The sequence below is a fragment of the Hibiscus syriacus genome, unplaced genomic scaffold, assembly GCF_006381635.1.
Source record: "Hibiscus syriacus cultivar Baekdansim isolate YM2019G1 unplaced genomic scaffold, ASM638163v2 tig00111701_pilon, whole genome shotgun sequence".
In the NCBI taxonomy this organism is placed as follows: Eukaryota; Viridiplantae; Streptophyta; class Magnoliopsida; order Malvales; family Malvaceae; genus Hibiscus; species Hibiscus syriacus.
In genome coordinates, this window is record NW_024063157.1 from 286,430 (window position 1) to 301,853 (window position 15,424).

Sequence of the window (15,424 nt, forward strand, 5' to 3'; positions counted from 1 at the left end):
CTATGAAAAAGTTGAAGTACTTTGTTCTTCCCCATTTTTTTAGTATGTGTTGAGTTTGCTATCCTTTTTATCACTTTTCTACTTGATCGTGTGTGTGTATATGTTAATTGATATTAGTCGAGTGATGCGGTTATATAGTTTCTCATCGTGCAATATTGTATTTTCCATCTGTCTTATTGGGAAACTAGGTTTCTTATAACTTCTAAACATTTCAATATCATACATGATCTATGCTTTTCTTGTTCAACATGAATTGGCTTTCGTACCCACCTAGTCTGTATCCTCTAAATGGATTTACTGATGGAAACTTATTTCAGGGAGCTGTGAAGGTGATGGCGAAAGACCTTATCCGAACACGACATCAGATTGAAAAGTTCTATAAGCTTAAATCACAGCTCCAAGGAGTATCTCTTCGAATTCAAGTATGTTCTTTTGTCTATACATTTTATCTCCAGTTATCAATTTCCCCCCCACCAAAATGTGTACATTGAAATTTGAAAGTTATGGTCTCTTGTCATGCTTGTTAAGTACATGAAAGTCACTAACCATAACAATTGAGGAGATATTATAGGAAGTTTTGAAATATGGCCTGCTCTACACGTAGTAATAAATCTGACTATTTTGTTTGACAAAATGTAAAACGAAGTTAGGGTTAAAGATCAATATAGCTCTATTCTCATCATATAACGTTGTTTACTTGGGGGGTTGCCAAATATGATGAAGAGAAACACTTTTGCTGCTGGTTGTCTGTGGCAGAGGATAAAATTATTTCTGAGTTGGCTGACGTTTATGTATCTGAAGTCATTCGTGATCTTAGATGTTATTGTGTATGTAAAGTTTCAAGCTTGACTAATTTTCTATACTACTTCAGACATTGAAATCGACACAAGCGATGGGAGAAGCAATGAAAGGTGTGACAAAGGCAATGGGCCAGATGAACAGACAGATGAACTTGCCATCGCTGCAGAAAATCATGCAAGAATTTGAGATGCAGAACGAGAAGATGGAGATGGTTAGTGAGGTAATGGGTGATGCGATTGATGATGCTTTGGAAGGGGATGAGGAAGAAGAGGAAACAGAAGAACTTGTCAGCCAAGTTCTTGATGAGATTGGGATCGATATCAATCAAGAGGTGACATTTTAACCATTTGTATTTATTGACATAATAATCTTACTACTATGTACTTACTCTGCTTATCTTGATCTGATTCACAGCTTGTCAATGCACCATCATCTGCTGTTGCGGCACCAGCTTCAAAGGGTAAGGTTGCTGCGCAGGCAGAAGCAACCGGAACGATGACAGTGGGATAGATAGTGACTTACAGGCAAGGCTAGACAATTTGAGAAGGATGTAGTAAGTTGCTTATTATTTTTGTATAATATATATGAACATTCCCTCCAAGGTGGAAGGCAAAAACACATTTGAATTGTAACATCTGGGAAATCCGTGCGAGAGTTTATCGAGTCGAGATTTGGAAATACACGGAAACTACAATAAATTACTTTTCCTTTTTTTTTTGTAAATTTCTACATGCTTTGGTAGTAAATAGGCTATGATGAATTCATTTTATTTGTATGCAATAATGCATGTTCCATCGCCTCATTTGTGTTGGAACTCTGAGATTGCTAGATACAATGTTTTCTTATTTCGAATTTAAATGCATCGTCAACTGTAACTGTTGAGTATGTTTAGCGGAGGAGAGAGTAGAATTTTCATGTTCTGGTCAACTTGTCTGGTATTATGCCCCCTGCATTTTTTTCGTACTGAGATCGGTTCTGTTCTGATAAAGGCTTAACCACATTTCCGAGCTTTGCCCCTACATGACTTGCACTGCAGTGTTTGCAGCAAATTGTTGCGTCCACTGTAGCAGGCGCACAAACATAGATACAACTAGATGAAATTTGTTCATTTTTCAATAGGATTTTTATTTCGAGTCATTTTCGGTGGTATAATCGATGTGGCTAGCGAACTATAACCGATGGTCCTGGTTGAATCTCTAAAATGACTTTCACTGTTTCCACCAAGGCGCGACCTCGGCAGCCGTGTAACTTCATCTCCATCTTCGAAAACCGATAAACAAACCGTTCATTCATATTCTCCACCCGTCTCCAGACCCCATGTTGATGCTTCCTTTCTTGTACTTGAAGCTCGATAGCAAGTTGCTGCTCTGGTTTTTGAAACTCTTGTTTGCCATTTCCATGAGCCGGGCTCTCTGGTTGCCGGTTGGAGTAATCTGCAATTGAAATTGAAATTCGATTCAAGATCTAAATCGTCATAAACGCAGTCAGAGTCGGATAATTTTGAACAGTAAAGGGTTCAACCGAGCATAGACGTGCCTATCTTTGTCATGAAAAATCGAGGCTTTAGATTCGGAACCATTTCCCACCGATGAGTACTCGGTTTACGAATATAAAACCGGTCTTGATTGAGCATCGCGGAAAAAAAACAGACCTTCATTAGCCTTTGTTAAACTCCAACTCGAGTCCAAAACCTTTGGGGTAAAAGATGAAGAAGAGTGAACCGAATCGGCTGAACCATTATTTTTTAAGCAAATATCCCACTATCGCTGTTGTGTTGTCCTTTGAAAATGTAGCTGCGTAAAACTCAATTCATACATGAGATCCATGCATCCCTTCGATAAATTTGTACACTTTTATCAGGGATTTAAATAGTTGTTGACTATCGGAACAGCGACCACTTTATGACGATAAAGGTATCATCTGAAATTGTTATTATATGATTATGATACTCGTAATAACCGTAATAATACTAATTATTACCGCAATTACGATAAACACAACCAAACTAAAAATTTAAATTACAATTTCAATAAAACGTTTAGTAAAACGATAACAAATGACTAAAAGTTATTTTTATTTATATCCGAATTTATTTTTATACAAATATAGAAAGTAACATCCCAATGACTTATATTTTTATCAACATTCAATAAACGTTTATTTTTATACAAATATAATAGGTCACATCCCAATGATTTAAAATTTATTTCAAAATTCAATAAAAAAAATAAAACGTTTGAACCGATAACGCTGTCACTAAAACTTAATTTTATTTATAACATTAGTCACTAAAACTTATTTTTATTTATATCAAAATTTAATTGTACATTATTTATATCAAAACTTATTTTTATACAAATATAGAAGATAAGTGCTCAATTTGATAATGCACCTTGAATTAATTAAAATATATTTAGATTGACCTTCTGAAATTTATCCTTAAAATCGATTTAATATTAGTTCAATTAACATGTTAATATCATAATATAGAAAAAAAAGAATTACTAATCATTATCAGCGGACACTAAAAGGTAACTATAAATCTCATAGAATAAGAAATCCTTCAATAAAATCATAAAGCAATAAATTCTTAGTATAACAAAATTTGAAATTCATCAAACTATCCGGCAGAGGTCATTTTAGGACAAAAACATACTCCGAAAATCAACTAGATGTTTTACAACAGTCGTCGGCTTTAAGCCACCACCGGAGGAAGTTCGATCTCAGTCGGCATAACCGGTTGTTCGATCTTGATAACTTCATCCTCCTTAGGAGGATGGATTGTGACAAGATCCGGGAGTGGAGTTGTAGGGCCTTGCTTACCCTTGGGATCCCAGTCAAGCATGATTTTCACCTTAATACCCAGCACTCCCTGTATTCGAAACACAGATGAATTGAATGAGGAAAGGCAATCAAAGGGGGGCATAGTCGAGTAAATAAACAGACGACAAACCTGTCTCAAAAGAACATGGCGGACGGCAGAGTCGATATACTCATTGACTGGATGACCAGACGAAATCATATATCCATCTTTGAACTTCATAGATTTAGCTCGCTGCGCCCTTAGCTTCCCACTGACAATAACCTGTAGCAAAATAAAGTGATGGTGCACGTTCAAAGCAGAACCAAAATCTAAAACTGGGAATACTATAATGTCCGACATCAACTGCAAGTACAAACCTCGCATCCCTTAGCACCACTCTCCATGACGAATCTAAGCACACCATAGCAGGCCCTGTACAAACCATCACACAACATTCAACTTTGAATACACAAATAAGAATCGACAAATTGATGCCGTATATGAAATACAGAACCGTGAAATTGTATCCTCCACAATGTTACTGTATGAAAACCATTAGATCAATCTTGTCATCTTCTGACACAAAGTCGGTATAAGAATAACCTATTTGCTTTGTAGATAACAATGTAAAGGAGAAACGTACTAAACAAAAACACAAACAAACGCAAGCATTCATTTTGAAAACACATAATATACACATTCAAAATTCAATCCATATCACAATGGGAAATTAAAAAATTAAGAAAATTTAACATTGTTCCCTGCACTAAGGTAACTGCGTGAAAATGAAATGCATTTCAGCATGCATTAACAAAACAGAGGAAATATTTTCTAATTGCTTTTGTCACCTTCCGCCACAAGAATTGGTAGAGAAATACAAATCTACTTTGCAGATGACAAAATCTTGAAACAAAAGGTCAATGAGAAACCGACTAAGCAAAAACACGAACAAATACAGGAATTCAATTTGAAAAACACATCAAAAACTCATACAAAATACGATCCATATCACAATGGGAAATTACAAATATAAGAAAATTTTTGACACTGTTCCCTGTATTAAGGTTACTGCATGAATATGAAATGCATTTCAGTAGGCATTAACAAACCATAGGGAATACCATATAATTACTGTTGTCACCTTCCGACACAATAAGTGGTATCAAAATACCAATCTGCTTTGTAGATGACGTTATATAACAAACCCTAATCATCAAAATTCATTCCATATATTACAGACAAAAAAAATACACCATAAATAGGCATTAAATCTGTAAACCGAATCTCTTACGAGTATATACCTTCGGACAGCAAGACCTCCAAGGAGCTTATACCGAAGGGACTCAGCCTGAGCAATGGCGCAGAGGCCTCTGTTGTTGACCTTCTCGGCGTAAAGCTCAACACTGTTTTCAGGGAACTTGAATCGCTTTTGAACCACAGAGGTAAGCTCCCTGATCCTCCTTCCTTTTTCACCTATAATCTCCAATTAATCACACATTAAAAACACCAGTTTTAAAAGGAAAACCACATCTGACATCACCATAAATTAAGATTCATATAGAAAAATACCGAGAACATTTTGGGTGCGAGTTGCTCTGATGATGATCTCAGTGCGCATGGGAGTAACTCTAACTTCGACTCCAGAGTATCCATCCTCGGCCAGTTCCCTGGTCAAGACCTCGTTGAGTTCCGCGAAGAAGACTCCATCAGCGACGAACTGAAAATAATGAAAATTCAATAAAACGAAGTTGGAGAAAGATGAAAGGAAGGAAGAAGAAAGGAAGGTTGAAAAAATACCTTTCTCTTTTTGCTGATTTGAGCAGCGGAAGCCATGTTTGTTTTAAGGGTTTATGTGGAAGGGGCGAGAAGAAGATAAAATGCAGGCTGAAGCTTGCAAACACTAAAATCGAGGATAGAAAAGGCCTAAGGTGTAGCAGAATATAGTGATCTGTGGCTAGGGTTTATTATGCTGAATGGGCCTTCTTTTAGGGTTAGGTTTAGGGTTTCTTGATTGCGTGGATTTGGGGCTAACATAAAGATGGATTGTTTATGGCCCAACTACTCAAAAAGATCAATCACAATTTTATTACACTAATTTTTTTAATAACTATCTATATTTGATTTATTGATTAATTAATTTAGATTGAGTATTACCGAATTTTTTAATAAATAAATTCTTATTTATTAAAAATTAACAAGGAAAAAATAAAATAAATACTTATAATTATTTCATACACTTTTAAAAAATATTTTACAAACATAATTATGTAGTTGTCATGTGTTTTTAGTTATATTAAAATAAAAATAAAAAAATTATATAACATCAATATAATTTTATTTGTGAAATTTTTTTATCACTATTCAAAAAATAACTCAATAAATAAACCAAAAGGTTATGAATGTTATTTTCCTTCACCTAATTATCCAATTATTCAAGAAAAAAATTACCAAAACAGAATATAAGAGACTTTTAAATATCTAAGGAAGATAATTTTAAATTATCAAATTTACATCATTTTTTTGAAAAATTTAAAAAAACTACCAAAAAATTAAAAATATATAAATAGTAAAAAACAAAAAATTTCAAAAAAGCAATCTATATTGTTTTAAAGAAATATTTTCTAATTTTTTATTTTATATTTTTTTGATACTGAAGAAAATAAGGGTAGACTAAATATATATTTATTCCTTTTTAATTTTATTTTAAGAGTTAATAATAAAATGATTTAAAAACTTATTTATATAATAAATCCCCTTTGTTGTTAGAAGACTGAGTTTGCAATTTAAACAAATGACCCAACTCGTTGAGTTGATGTCAATAGGCAAAAACTAATGAACTCAGCAGTCGACACCGATTTGTGAACCAAAACAACAACAGAAGACAGTACACAAATATGATTTGGAAATGTCCGGTCACTAGCGCCAAGAGAAATGTTCCATAATTTTCTTTGAATCCGAACTTCACGACGACGTGCACCGCTCGTTCGACCTTCTATACGTTAATTCCATCAAAAAGTTTCTGCCGTCGCGGTTCTTGCCTCTCACCCGCGCGGGTTTCATACATGATATGGCCTCTAGCCATATCTCGACCAGGTCGTTTAGCGTTAAGTCTGGGACCAATGGATGACCGAAACACATGACTTCTACCTGCATTCAAAGCGTATGCTTGAGTTTTTGAAAACGGAATTGAGTGATTTGCCTAGATCGTATATCAGTATGCATACGACATTACCTCGGATTCATGTTCGAGGTATAGCTTCCTTGCAAGGTACTTGTTCACAAAGCATACCGCTAGATCTCCATTCCTGAATCATTGCAGACATACATTAACTCAAATCCGGAATCCCCATTAAGTACTCGGGTTCGGAAAAATGTTTAAACTTACCTGGTATGGATAAAGGGTTTTGGTATCTGAGGCAATGCCATGCCTTTCCTAAAGAAACAGAGGAAAACTTGGTAACTCAGAGCAAGAAAAGCATCAAAAGTCTTAGTCATTCAAATGATTCTTACTTTTCTTGAGATGCAAGCAAGTAAAACCAGACAGGGCGTCGAGAATAACAGGGATGTCGATTTATATATATGGTTTCGACGCACAGATTAGTCGAATCGACCGTCTTCCCAAGACCAGTTGCATTGAGTTTTGACATCTCGTTCACGGTGTCAATCTTCAAATCGTCCTCTCCTTTGCCTGTAATCAATCTGCAGGGCTTTCTCATTGTCCTCCTCCTCTTCACTCGTACATCAAACTTAGTCTCGTAAGTTCCGAGAGAAAATGCACACGCCGTAGGTTCGGATATAACATTATAAATTCCGGGCATTTCCAAATCTGTTAATTCATTCTGATACACAAAAAAAACCCTGAAACGTATCACAACATACCATGAAATGCATAAAGCTGTTTTAGCATCAAGAGACAATATGTTAGAGAAGAATGATACCTGTTTCTTGTTAATAGAATGAATGTCACCTTCCGTCGGTATACCGAAATCTTCACTCGTTTTTTCGAGGGGGGAAATTTGCGATACGAGCTTCCGCAAGTTATGGTTGTGTCTGTAAACGAAAAGGTGTCGATATATGCACTGCATTAGTGTGCTAGCGTGTGTGTATAACCAATGTAAAATTTACAGCAAATGTGTTCTTAGGATATATAATTACCTTAGCATTTTTTCAGGAAAGGAACCGAGATCGGCATTGCAGGCTGGACAATGATTTCGGTTCTCCTCCTCGAGTTTCCGGTAGATGCATTGTTTGCAAACTGTAGGACACGGTACAATGTCAATGTCAAGGAATGAATTCGATTCAAATTAATCCGACCCAAAACCGACTCGATTCGGGAATACTTACATGTATGGAGGCAGATACATATAGTAGTTGCTTCTCTGAAAAGGTTTTGGCAAAGGGGACAAGTTAAGAACTCCGTGAATGGTCTCCTTTGAACTTTTACAAAATCATCCGACATGATAATAATGGTCTCCTTGATTCATTCAATCGATGACAAATTATCAGTAGTTTCCCGCATTGAAAAACAATAAATTTCAGGGAGTTGTATCACTGAGCATGGATGGTTATGGGTTGAGTTTTGGCCCACCCGAATCCCAGTCAAGTATAACGCTCTTCTATTAGTCACTTAATCCAATTCGAGTTTAGGGAAGTTTCATCTTACCCAAAACTCAACCCGTCTTTTAAAGTAGAATATTATATTTGAGCCGACACACATTTCTTATTTTTATTAAGTAAAATCAGGACATAATTGAGAAAATATATAGATAAAGGGATATTATAGTAATTATCTCTAAATATATAAAGATAAATTATACGATTATTTTCAAATCAATTACTTTTCATCCTAAATCTGAATTTGACTTAATTTTATCCTTAAAAAGATTAGACTCGACTTGGACTCAACTTCTTTTTAAAAGAACTGGTCCTACATGATCGAAATCAGTCATGTTTAGGTCAAATGCCTATGCCTATTAGTGAGCAAAAAGATAATTAAAACATCATTCTATCCGTCATTCAATCTAATTCGAATTTAAGGAAATTTCATTCAATTAGAAACTCGACCGACTTTTAAAGTAAAAAGTTCGCATCTGATCCACATACACATATATATAATTATCATTTTTATTAGGTAAAATCAATATATAATTGGAAAATATATAATTAAAAGATTATTATGACAATTATCTCTAAATATATAAAAGTCAATTATACTATTATTTATTTGAACTATAACAATTAAAGGGGGGGAAACTAGTTAGTGTTAGATATTTTTTTTCCTCCTACACAAAATTTAATCTCATTTGACTTCAAATTTATTCAAAACTCGTGTGGTTATCAAATATTTTAAACCAAAAAAGAAAACACTAAGCGAAACTTGAAATCAACAAAGAGAAAACACAATTGAAAAAAAAAATCCATTTACCCCTTTGCTATTGACATAAAGATTAATTCTTTTTGGTAGTCGTTAAATCAATAATAATAAAATTCAACAGAAATTAATAGAGAAAATTAGATTTTCACGCAACAACTTCATGTCGCAAATTTAATACAGGAAGACTAGAATTTAAAATGATATAGTGACATTTTATTGTTCAAAAGTATGACAATTGAAGTTAAGAAAATTTTAAATTGTATAAATTATTTTCCGACCCAAAATCTGATCTGATTTGTCTTCAAATTTAATACGAATCTACATAATTATTAAACATTTGAAACCGAAAAAGAAAATTCAACATTAATCAGAGAAATACAAATAAAAAACGATTTACCTCTTCACTTGCGGAGCATGAAGAACATTATTTGCAGAACCTTCAAACAGCTACTCCATAGCTTGTAACGGAGAAAACAGGAACGGAAAATGGGGCATTTGAAATCTTTAAAGAGAAGGGGACAGGTTGAAGAGAAACAAGAATGCACTGAATCCAACTCCGGCAGTTACTTATGATTTGTAAGCATAGACGGACGAAAATCTTATATTAGAGGGATGACGTTCTAAAAAAAAATTAAGAAAGGGACAAACATTTAAAGTTCTATAAAATAATTTTATATTTTTAAAGGAAGATTATCCACCTGATCTTCCTCAATCCATCCCTATTTATAAGTTAGGTGAGGAACTTGAAAAAACGTCGACTTTATTTATTTGTTTATTTTATCAAATTCTGTCTTTTTGGCACTAACTGATGAAACTCACCAATTATTCGTCTTAAACTACGAAACGTCTTAATTGAATTTTCAAAATATCAGTATTTTATTAATGAATTATTACATCAATCTTCACACTAGTCTAAACATTAAATGACAGTTTAAACATGGTAGAAAATATATTTAAAGTTTAAGATTTAGAATTTATGATAGGACCATATTTAAGGTTTAAGGTTAAAAGTTTAGAAATTAAAGGCGTGAACTATATTTAGAATTGAAAGTTCAAGATTTGATTAATGTTTGGGGTTTATTATTGATGTGAAATATATTCGATTTAAAATAGAGTTCAAAGTTTAGTGTTCATGATTTAAATTTGTGTATATTTTATTGTAAGATAAATTGGATGTCATACATTGAACAAGATTTTTTTTACTATCCATGTAATAATTATACCTGCATTTACATTTAATCTATTTTGTTAAAGTCGTATTTAAATTGTTATTTAATGTATAAATTAACAACTAAATTAGTAGAACTCATCAAGTGATGTGGTAAAAATAGTATTATTATTTCTAAAGGTTTTGGGTTCAAACAATTGTGTTTGTAGGGAGTGTGTGCATTGTCAATGACTAATAAAAATTCCGAACCTATAATATCTTATAATCACTCCATATAAATAAATAAAAATTAAATTACTAGATGAATCTAGTTAATATGATACTATTACTTTTTAAGTATTTGATTACAACATTTTATAATCTATAAACCAATTTAAAATTAGGTAAATTACAAATTTCATCACTAAACTTTAGTCTCACTCCTATTTTACTCACTGAACTTTAAAAGTTTTTAGTTTTCTCACTGAACTTAATACATTGAGCTTTTTTTGTCACTCCGTTATTAAATAGTTAACATCGTTAAAACAATGACGTTTAAAAAAAATAGAATTTCACCAAATGACGTCGTTTTGCATCTATATAACAGGTCATTTATAATGTCATTAGTGAGAAAACGACTAAGTAACAAGAAAAACTTAATATATTAAGTCCACTGAGGGCATTGAAAGGATTTAAAGTACAATAAGTGAAATATGAGAAAGAGTAAAGTTTAATTACCAAATTTATAATTTACCCTTAAAATTTAAGTGATAATTAATTTTTTTTATGTAATATATATTTTCTCTTTAGCTTCAAGGAGAATCTCGTAAATATTTAATCTTTTTTTTTTTAACAAATGACAGCTTAAGCTTTAACAATAATTCTATCTATTACCTTCCTTTTAAGGAGAGCTATTATTCCCACCGGCGACGATGTACATACTTAAGACCTTCCATCTCCTATCCGCGTTTATTTAGCCATGTCGTCTGCTGTTCAATTTTCTTCTTAAAAAGCATGCTCGATCTTGACCTCCCAATTTCGTTGTAGTAAACCGCAAATATGTTGATGTAGTGAAAACTATCAAATATGCTCAATCTTTACCTTTTAGTTTTACTCCTAGAATTATTCTCTCAAATAGGATGCTTCACACAGTAAGATAAAAAAGACAGAGAGAAAGGGCGTCTTCATGAAAATGCACATATTACAATACATCTTTTTTTATAGTTTGGGTGGCACAAAGGAAGATGATCATGCATGAAACTTTCAAATATACATACAGTTTGAGAAAAGATGTGTCGTTTAAGCATCTTTCAGAAGATATTGTATTGTTCAACTTCAACTATAGCAATCAAACTACTTAAGAAAATAATTCTGTCAATTCTTAGATGATAATTTTTTTCCCATTATATTAGTAGTCCAAATTCGCTCTTAAAGGATATTGAATCCTTTACTACTCGAATTTATGAAGTATGGATTTGAATATTTGATCTATTTTTTTCAATTTTATTATTATGGATTTGAAATTTAAAATTTTTATTTGGTGTAGATTTAGAGTGAACACAAACAAGCACTATCATACATCTATTGTCTTAATAAATATTATTTATACAGATTTAAATACAAATATTTCAATATGACTCGGGATTTCTATATAGACAACATGTTTGTTATTAAAAAGATCTGAGTCTTGATCATTCAATTTTTGACGAATTTAGATTTGTACGGATTTAAATATTTAAATTTGTTTTTGGTTTTGAATATCTAATAGATAAAAAAATTTGAATAATTCATTCGAGTTCGGATAATAATAATAATCGAATAATTTGCGGATAAAATATGTCACGTGCTATGTATCCAACTCCACACGTGTTCTTCACCAACAACTTAACCAGGACCCCATGGTCCAAACCAAATCCCCATCTCTTTCATTGCAATTCAACCACAGAAATATGCAAAGCCGTAGCAGAGTCTGCAAGGTTAGTCTCAGCTTCTCATTTCCAGAAATGGGTTTGTATTTTCTGGTTGATTTTCAAGTATATTTTAGAGATTAATGCTAATGCTGATTTCGGATTCTGGAATAATGGAATTTGTTGAAATTTTGATCGATTGTATGTTATGAGCTGCATTTTTATGGAGATTCATCCCAATATGATCTCGTATATTAATGCTAATGTTGTTTTTGGATTCTGGAATTTTTTGAAATTTTGATCGATTTTATGTTCTGATCTGTATTTTAATGGAGATTCATCCTTATATGATCTCGCATTTTGCAGGTAGCGTTTTGATGCTGTCTTTGAAACCCCACACTTTATTTTCCTCTCCATTTTCCCGCACTTTCTCGTCTCCCAAACACCTCAAAAAACCCTTTATTTCATCCACCAAACCATCGAAATCTTCTATCACCATGTCCATTGTTGAGCATGTGGTGCTTTTCAATGTAAAAGATGATACTGACCAGACGAAGGTCAACTCGATGCTCAACGGCCTCAACGGCTTGGCATCTCTCGATCCCGTCCTCTATCTCACAGTCGGTCCCGTCTTCCGCACGAGATCTCCTATCTCCGATTTCACACACATGCTCCATAGCCGATACAAGTCCAAAGAAGGCTTGAGCGCGTATTCCGCACATCCCGATCATGTCCGTGTTGTCAAGGAAAACGTCCTCCCCATTTGCAACGATGTCATGGCCGTCGATTGGGTTGCCGATAATGATCCCGTCCCATTGTCGCCGCTCTCCGGTTCCGCCATCAAAGTGACATTCTTGAAACTAAAAGAGAATGTTGACGATGATGTGAAAAGTGATATTCTTGGGGTGATTAAAGGGATTAAGGATGGAGTCTCCGGTGTTCAACAGATCACTTGTGGGGAGAATTTCTCCCCCGGGAGAGCTAAGGGCTTTTCGATCGCCTCAATTGCCTTCTTTTCCGGAGTTGTAGAAATGGCGGCGGACGGGAACGAGGAGTACGTGAACCTACAGAACAGAAGGTTAGGGATCATTTGAATGGTGTTATTGTTGTTGATTATGTGATGCCATCATCATCTTCAAATCTTTGATAGAAAACCAACTCGTTTAATGGCTGATTTTGGAAACATTGAATAATTATGGGACTAATTAAACTTTGGAATCAAGATTTTGCATTGGTTGTGCGTAATTAGATTGAATATCGAAATTGGTCATATTGTGATTTTGGCCTTGTACTATACATACTTTAGAGATTTAATCCTTGGTACTTTAATTGGTATAATTTGGTCTCCCTGCTATGGTTACTGTCATGTCTTGCTCCAAATTAGTAACATTTTCAACAACAACAAAAATCATTGACTTTTTCCAGATAAGGGTTGGATGTAACGGTAAGATACATTATACTGCTTACAAGATAAATAATGTTCGAATTTTGAAGCGTGATATTATTAGATGCAGTGATTATGATTAACTGAATTAATAAAAATGTTTAACCAACTCTTATTAGATAACTAAGTATTTAGTAGTGCTTTCTAATATTTCCTTTGGTTTGGATATTAAAATTAAGGGGTATGGATTATATCTTGGGCTTATATACAAAATATTTAAATAATTTAATTAATTGATTTTAAATTGAATTAATCGATAATTAAATTTTTAAAAAATTATTAATTGATTCCCAGTCAAATTATATTTGATTGATCATCGATTAATCAAATTAATTTAATTTAGTCCGTTGACTCAATTTTAATCTAACAACAAACATCCCTGATTAGGAGAGATAGTCACACACTTTGGATATAGATAGTATATTCTGAATAATATAATATTTTAATAAAAATTATAATTAATGAATACTTTTATATATTCTCAATAAATCATAAAATTACATATTATAAAAAAAGTTAATTTCAATTTAAGATAACAACATTTTATGATTAATTAATTAATCATAGATAAAAATATACATTATCAATATATTGAATATAAACTCCCAAGTCCCAATATGTATGAGTTTGATGATTGTTGGATTAAAAAAAGATATAAACATTAGAATCTCAAAATTGCATCATATCAACTTTTAAAACCGATTTGAATGCATGATTTAGAGTTTGTTTGTTTTACTAAAATTATTTTATGGAAAACTTTGTTCGTAAAATAAATTATATTTTCTGAAAAACGTTTTACGAAGTTTGGAAGGTGTTGTGTAAAATTTTTCACTAGTTGATAAAATTTATAGAAATTATTTATTACAAATATGAAACATAATAAATAATATTATTTATTATAAAAACTTAATATTATTATTTTAAAAAATATTAGAATAATTTATTTATTATTATTTACATGAATATTTTTTATTAAAATAATATTAGACTATTATATTAATATTAAACACATAAACAATATTATTCATTATTAATAAATCAATAATATTATTTTTAAGAAATTAATACATATTTATTAATATTTTTTATATATTATTAAATAAAAATATAATACTATCATATATTATTGTAATATAAATGCGTATATTATAATAATAAATATATTATATTATTAAAATTTTGATAAATATATTTTAAAATATTATATTAATATTAAATATATAAAATAATAGTATTTTAAGTATTTATGTTTTGAAATGAAAATTTTAAAAAATCAGACCACAAATTATTTCCAAAAAAATATAAAGAATTACATATAACAATTTGTTTTTCTCCAACTAAACATTAAAAATATGAGGGAAAATGTTTTATGCGTAAAAAAAATACCTTTATAATATCCATGTATCCTACCAAACAAATGGGGTGGTAGCATCAATTGGCTAGTGTGTAGCTCTCATAGCATTGAGTTATCCCGAGATCGAGAGTCCTCACCCCATTTTGTTTTAGTATTGTTTTATATCTTCATTCTAGATACCTTGCGTAAAACATAATATTGTATACGATAGGTTGATTGGGTGTGAAGTTTGTTTATATACTTTTTGCCGTTAATATGATAAGAGATAAATGCATGATCTTATGTTGAAATGTGAATTTAAGAATTTATATTAGAAATTTAAGAAACATGAAATTATGAAATCTTAAAAATACGAAATTAGATAATAGATAAAAATATAAAGATATTACTTAAATTATAAAATATTTAAAATTTTAAGGGTGTAACTGCCCCATTTGTATTATTCCTAAATGGGATCTAGGCTAAATAAATTATCGAATTGAGTTATATCTGTAGAAATTAGAGATGGACATATGATCTGAACCCGATGGATTCCGACCCGACCCGATCGGGTCAGTTTTTTTTTATATAAAAAAATCGGATTCGGGTCTGGTC

General features: G+C 32.1%; 4 protein-coding genes across 4 annotated transcripts in view; 2 read left to right on the forward strand and 2 right to left on the reverse strand.

The window, feature by feature from the left end:
* The window catches only part of LOC120167872 (vacuolar protein sorting-associated protein 2 homolog 1-like), a 3,262-nt gene extending 1,754 nt beyond the window's left edge, over positions 1-1,508 (forward strand). Inside the window, exons 3-5 of the mRNA XM_039176764.1 lie at positions 318-422; positions 872-1,132; positions 1,216-1,508. Of these exons, the coding sequence (XP_039032695.1) occupies positions 318-422; positions 872-1,132; positions 1,216-1,311 (462 nt within the window). The 3' untranslated portion in view covers positions 1,312-1,508. The remainder of the gene's footprint in view (positions 1-317; positions 423-871; positions 1,133-1,215) is intronic.
* Positions 1-5,513, reverse strand: part of LOC120167871 (40S ribosomal protein S3-3-like) — a 13,715-nt gene extending 8,202 nt beyond the window's left edge. Inside the window, exons 1-6 of the mRNA XM_039176763.1 lie at positions 5,402-5,513; positions 5,174-5,321; positions 4,906-5,077; positions 3,982-4,036; positions 3,755-3,886; positions 3,443-3,673 (exon numbers count right to left, since the gene is read on the reverse strand). Coding sequence (XP_039032694.1) covers positions 3,497-3,673; positions 3,755-3,886; positions 3,982-4,036; positions 4,906-5,077; positions 5,174-5,321; positions 5,402-5,437 — 720 coding nt within the window. The 5' untranslated portion in view covers positions 5,438-5,513 and the 3' untranslated portion in view covers positions 3,443-3,496. The remainder of the gene's footprint in view (positions 1-3,442; positions 3,674-3,754; positions 3,887-3,981; positions 4,037-4,905; positions 5,078-5,173; positions 5,322-5,401) is intronic.
* A 1,052-nt stretch (positions 5,514-6,565) lies between these two features.
* LOC120167828 (E3 ubiquitin protein ligase DRIP2-like) lies at positions 6,566-8,063 on the reverse strand. Its single transcript, XM_039176723.1, has 7 exons — positions 7,949-8,063; positions 7,760-7,859; positions 7,543-7,654; positions 7,199-7,443; positions 6,990-7,037; positions 6,837-6,909; positions 6,566-6,751 (listed from the first exon to the last, which is right to left on the reverse strand). The coding sequence occupies exons 1-7, from the start codon at positions 8,061-8,063 to the stop codon at positions 6,566-6,568; spliced, it is 879 nt and encodes a 292-aa protein (XP_039032654.1).
* Positions 8,064-12,073: 4,010 nt separating this feature from the next.
* On the forward strand, positions 12,074-13,302 carry LOC120167870 (stress-response A/B barrel domain-containing protein UP3-like). Its single transcript, XM_039176762.1, has 2 exons — positions 12,074-12,132; positions 12,399-13,302. Exons 1-2 carry the CDS (start codon positions 12,075-12,077, stop codon positions 13,124-13,126), a joined length of 786 nt encoding a protein of 261 aa, XP_039032693.1. The 5' UTR covers position 12,074; the 3' UTR covers positions 13,127-13,302.
* The last annotated feature ends 2,122 nt before the right edge of the window (positions 13,303-15,424 follow it).

What these genes read in the sequence shown, in the direction of transcription:
- LOC120167828 (XM_039176723.1), bottom strand. Translation starts at nt 8,063, where the DNA reads ATGTCGGATGATTTTGTAAAAGTTCAAAGGAGACCATTCACGGAGTTC. An exon ending in ACGGTCGATTCGACTAATCT is followed by an intron (nt 7,038 to 7,198) that starts GTGCGTCGAAAC and finishes CTGTTTCTTTAG; the next exon opens with GAAAGGCATGGCATTGCCTC. An exon ending in AAACCCTTTATCCATACCAG is followed by an intron (nt 6,910 to 6,989) that starts GTAAGTTTAAAC and finishes GCAATGATTCAG; the next exon opens with GAATGGAGATCTAGCGGTAT.
- LOC120167870 (XM_039176762.1), top strand. Translation starts at nt 12,075, where the DNA reads ATGCAAAGCCGTAGCAGAGTCTGCAAGGTTAGTCTCAGCTTCTCATTT. An exon ending in CTTCTCATTTCCAGAAATGG is followed by an intron (nt 12,133 to 12,398) that starts GTTTGTATTTTC and finishes CGCATTTTGCAG; the next exon opens with GTAGCGTTTTGATGCTGTCT.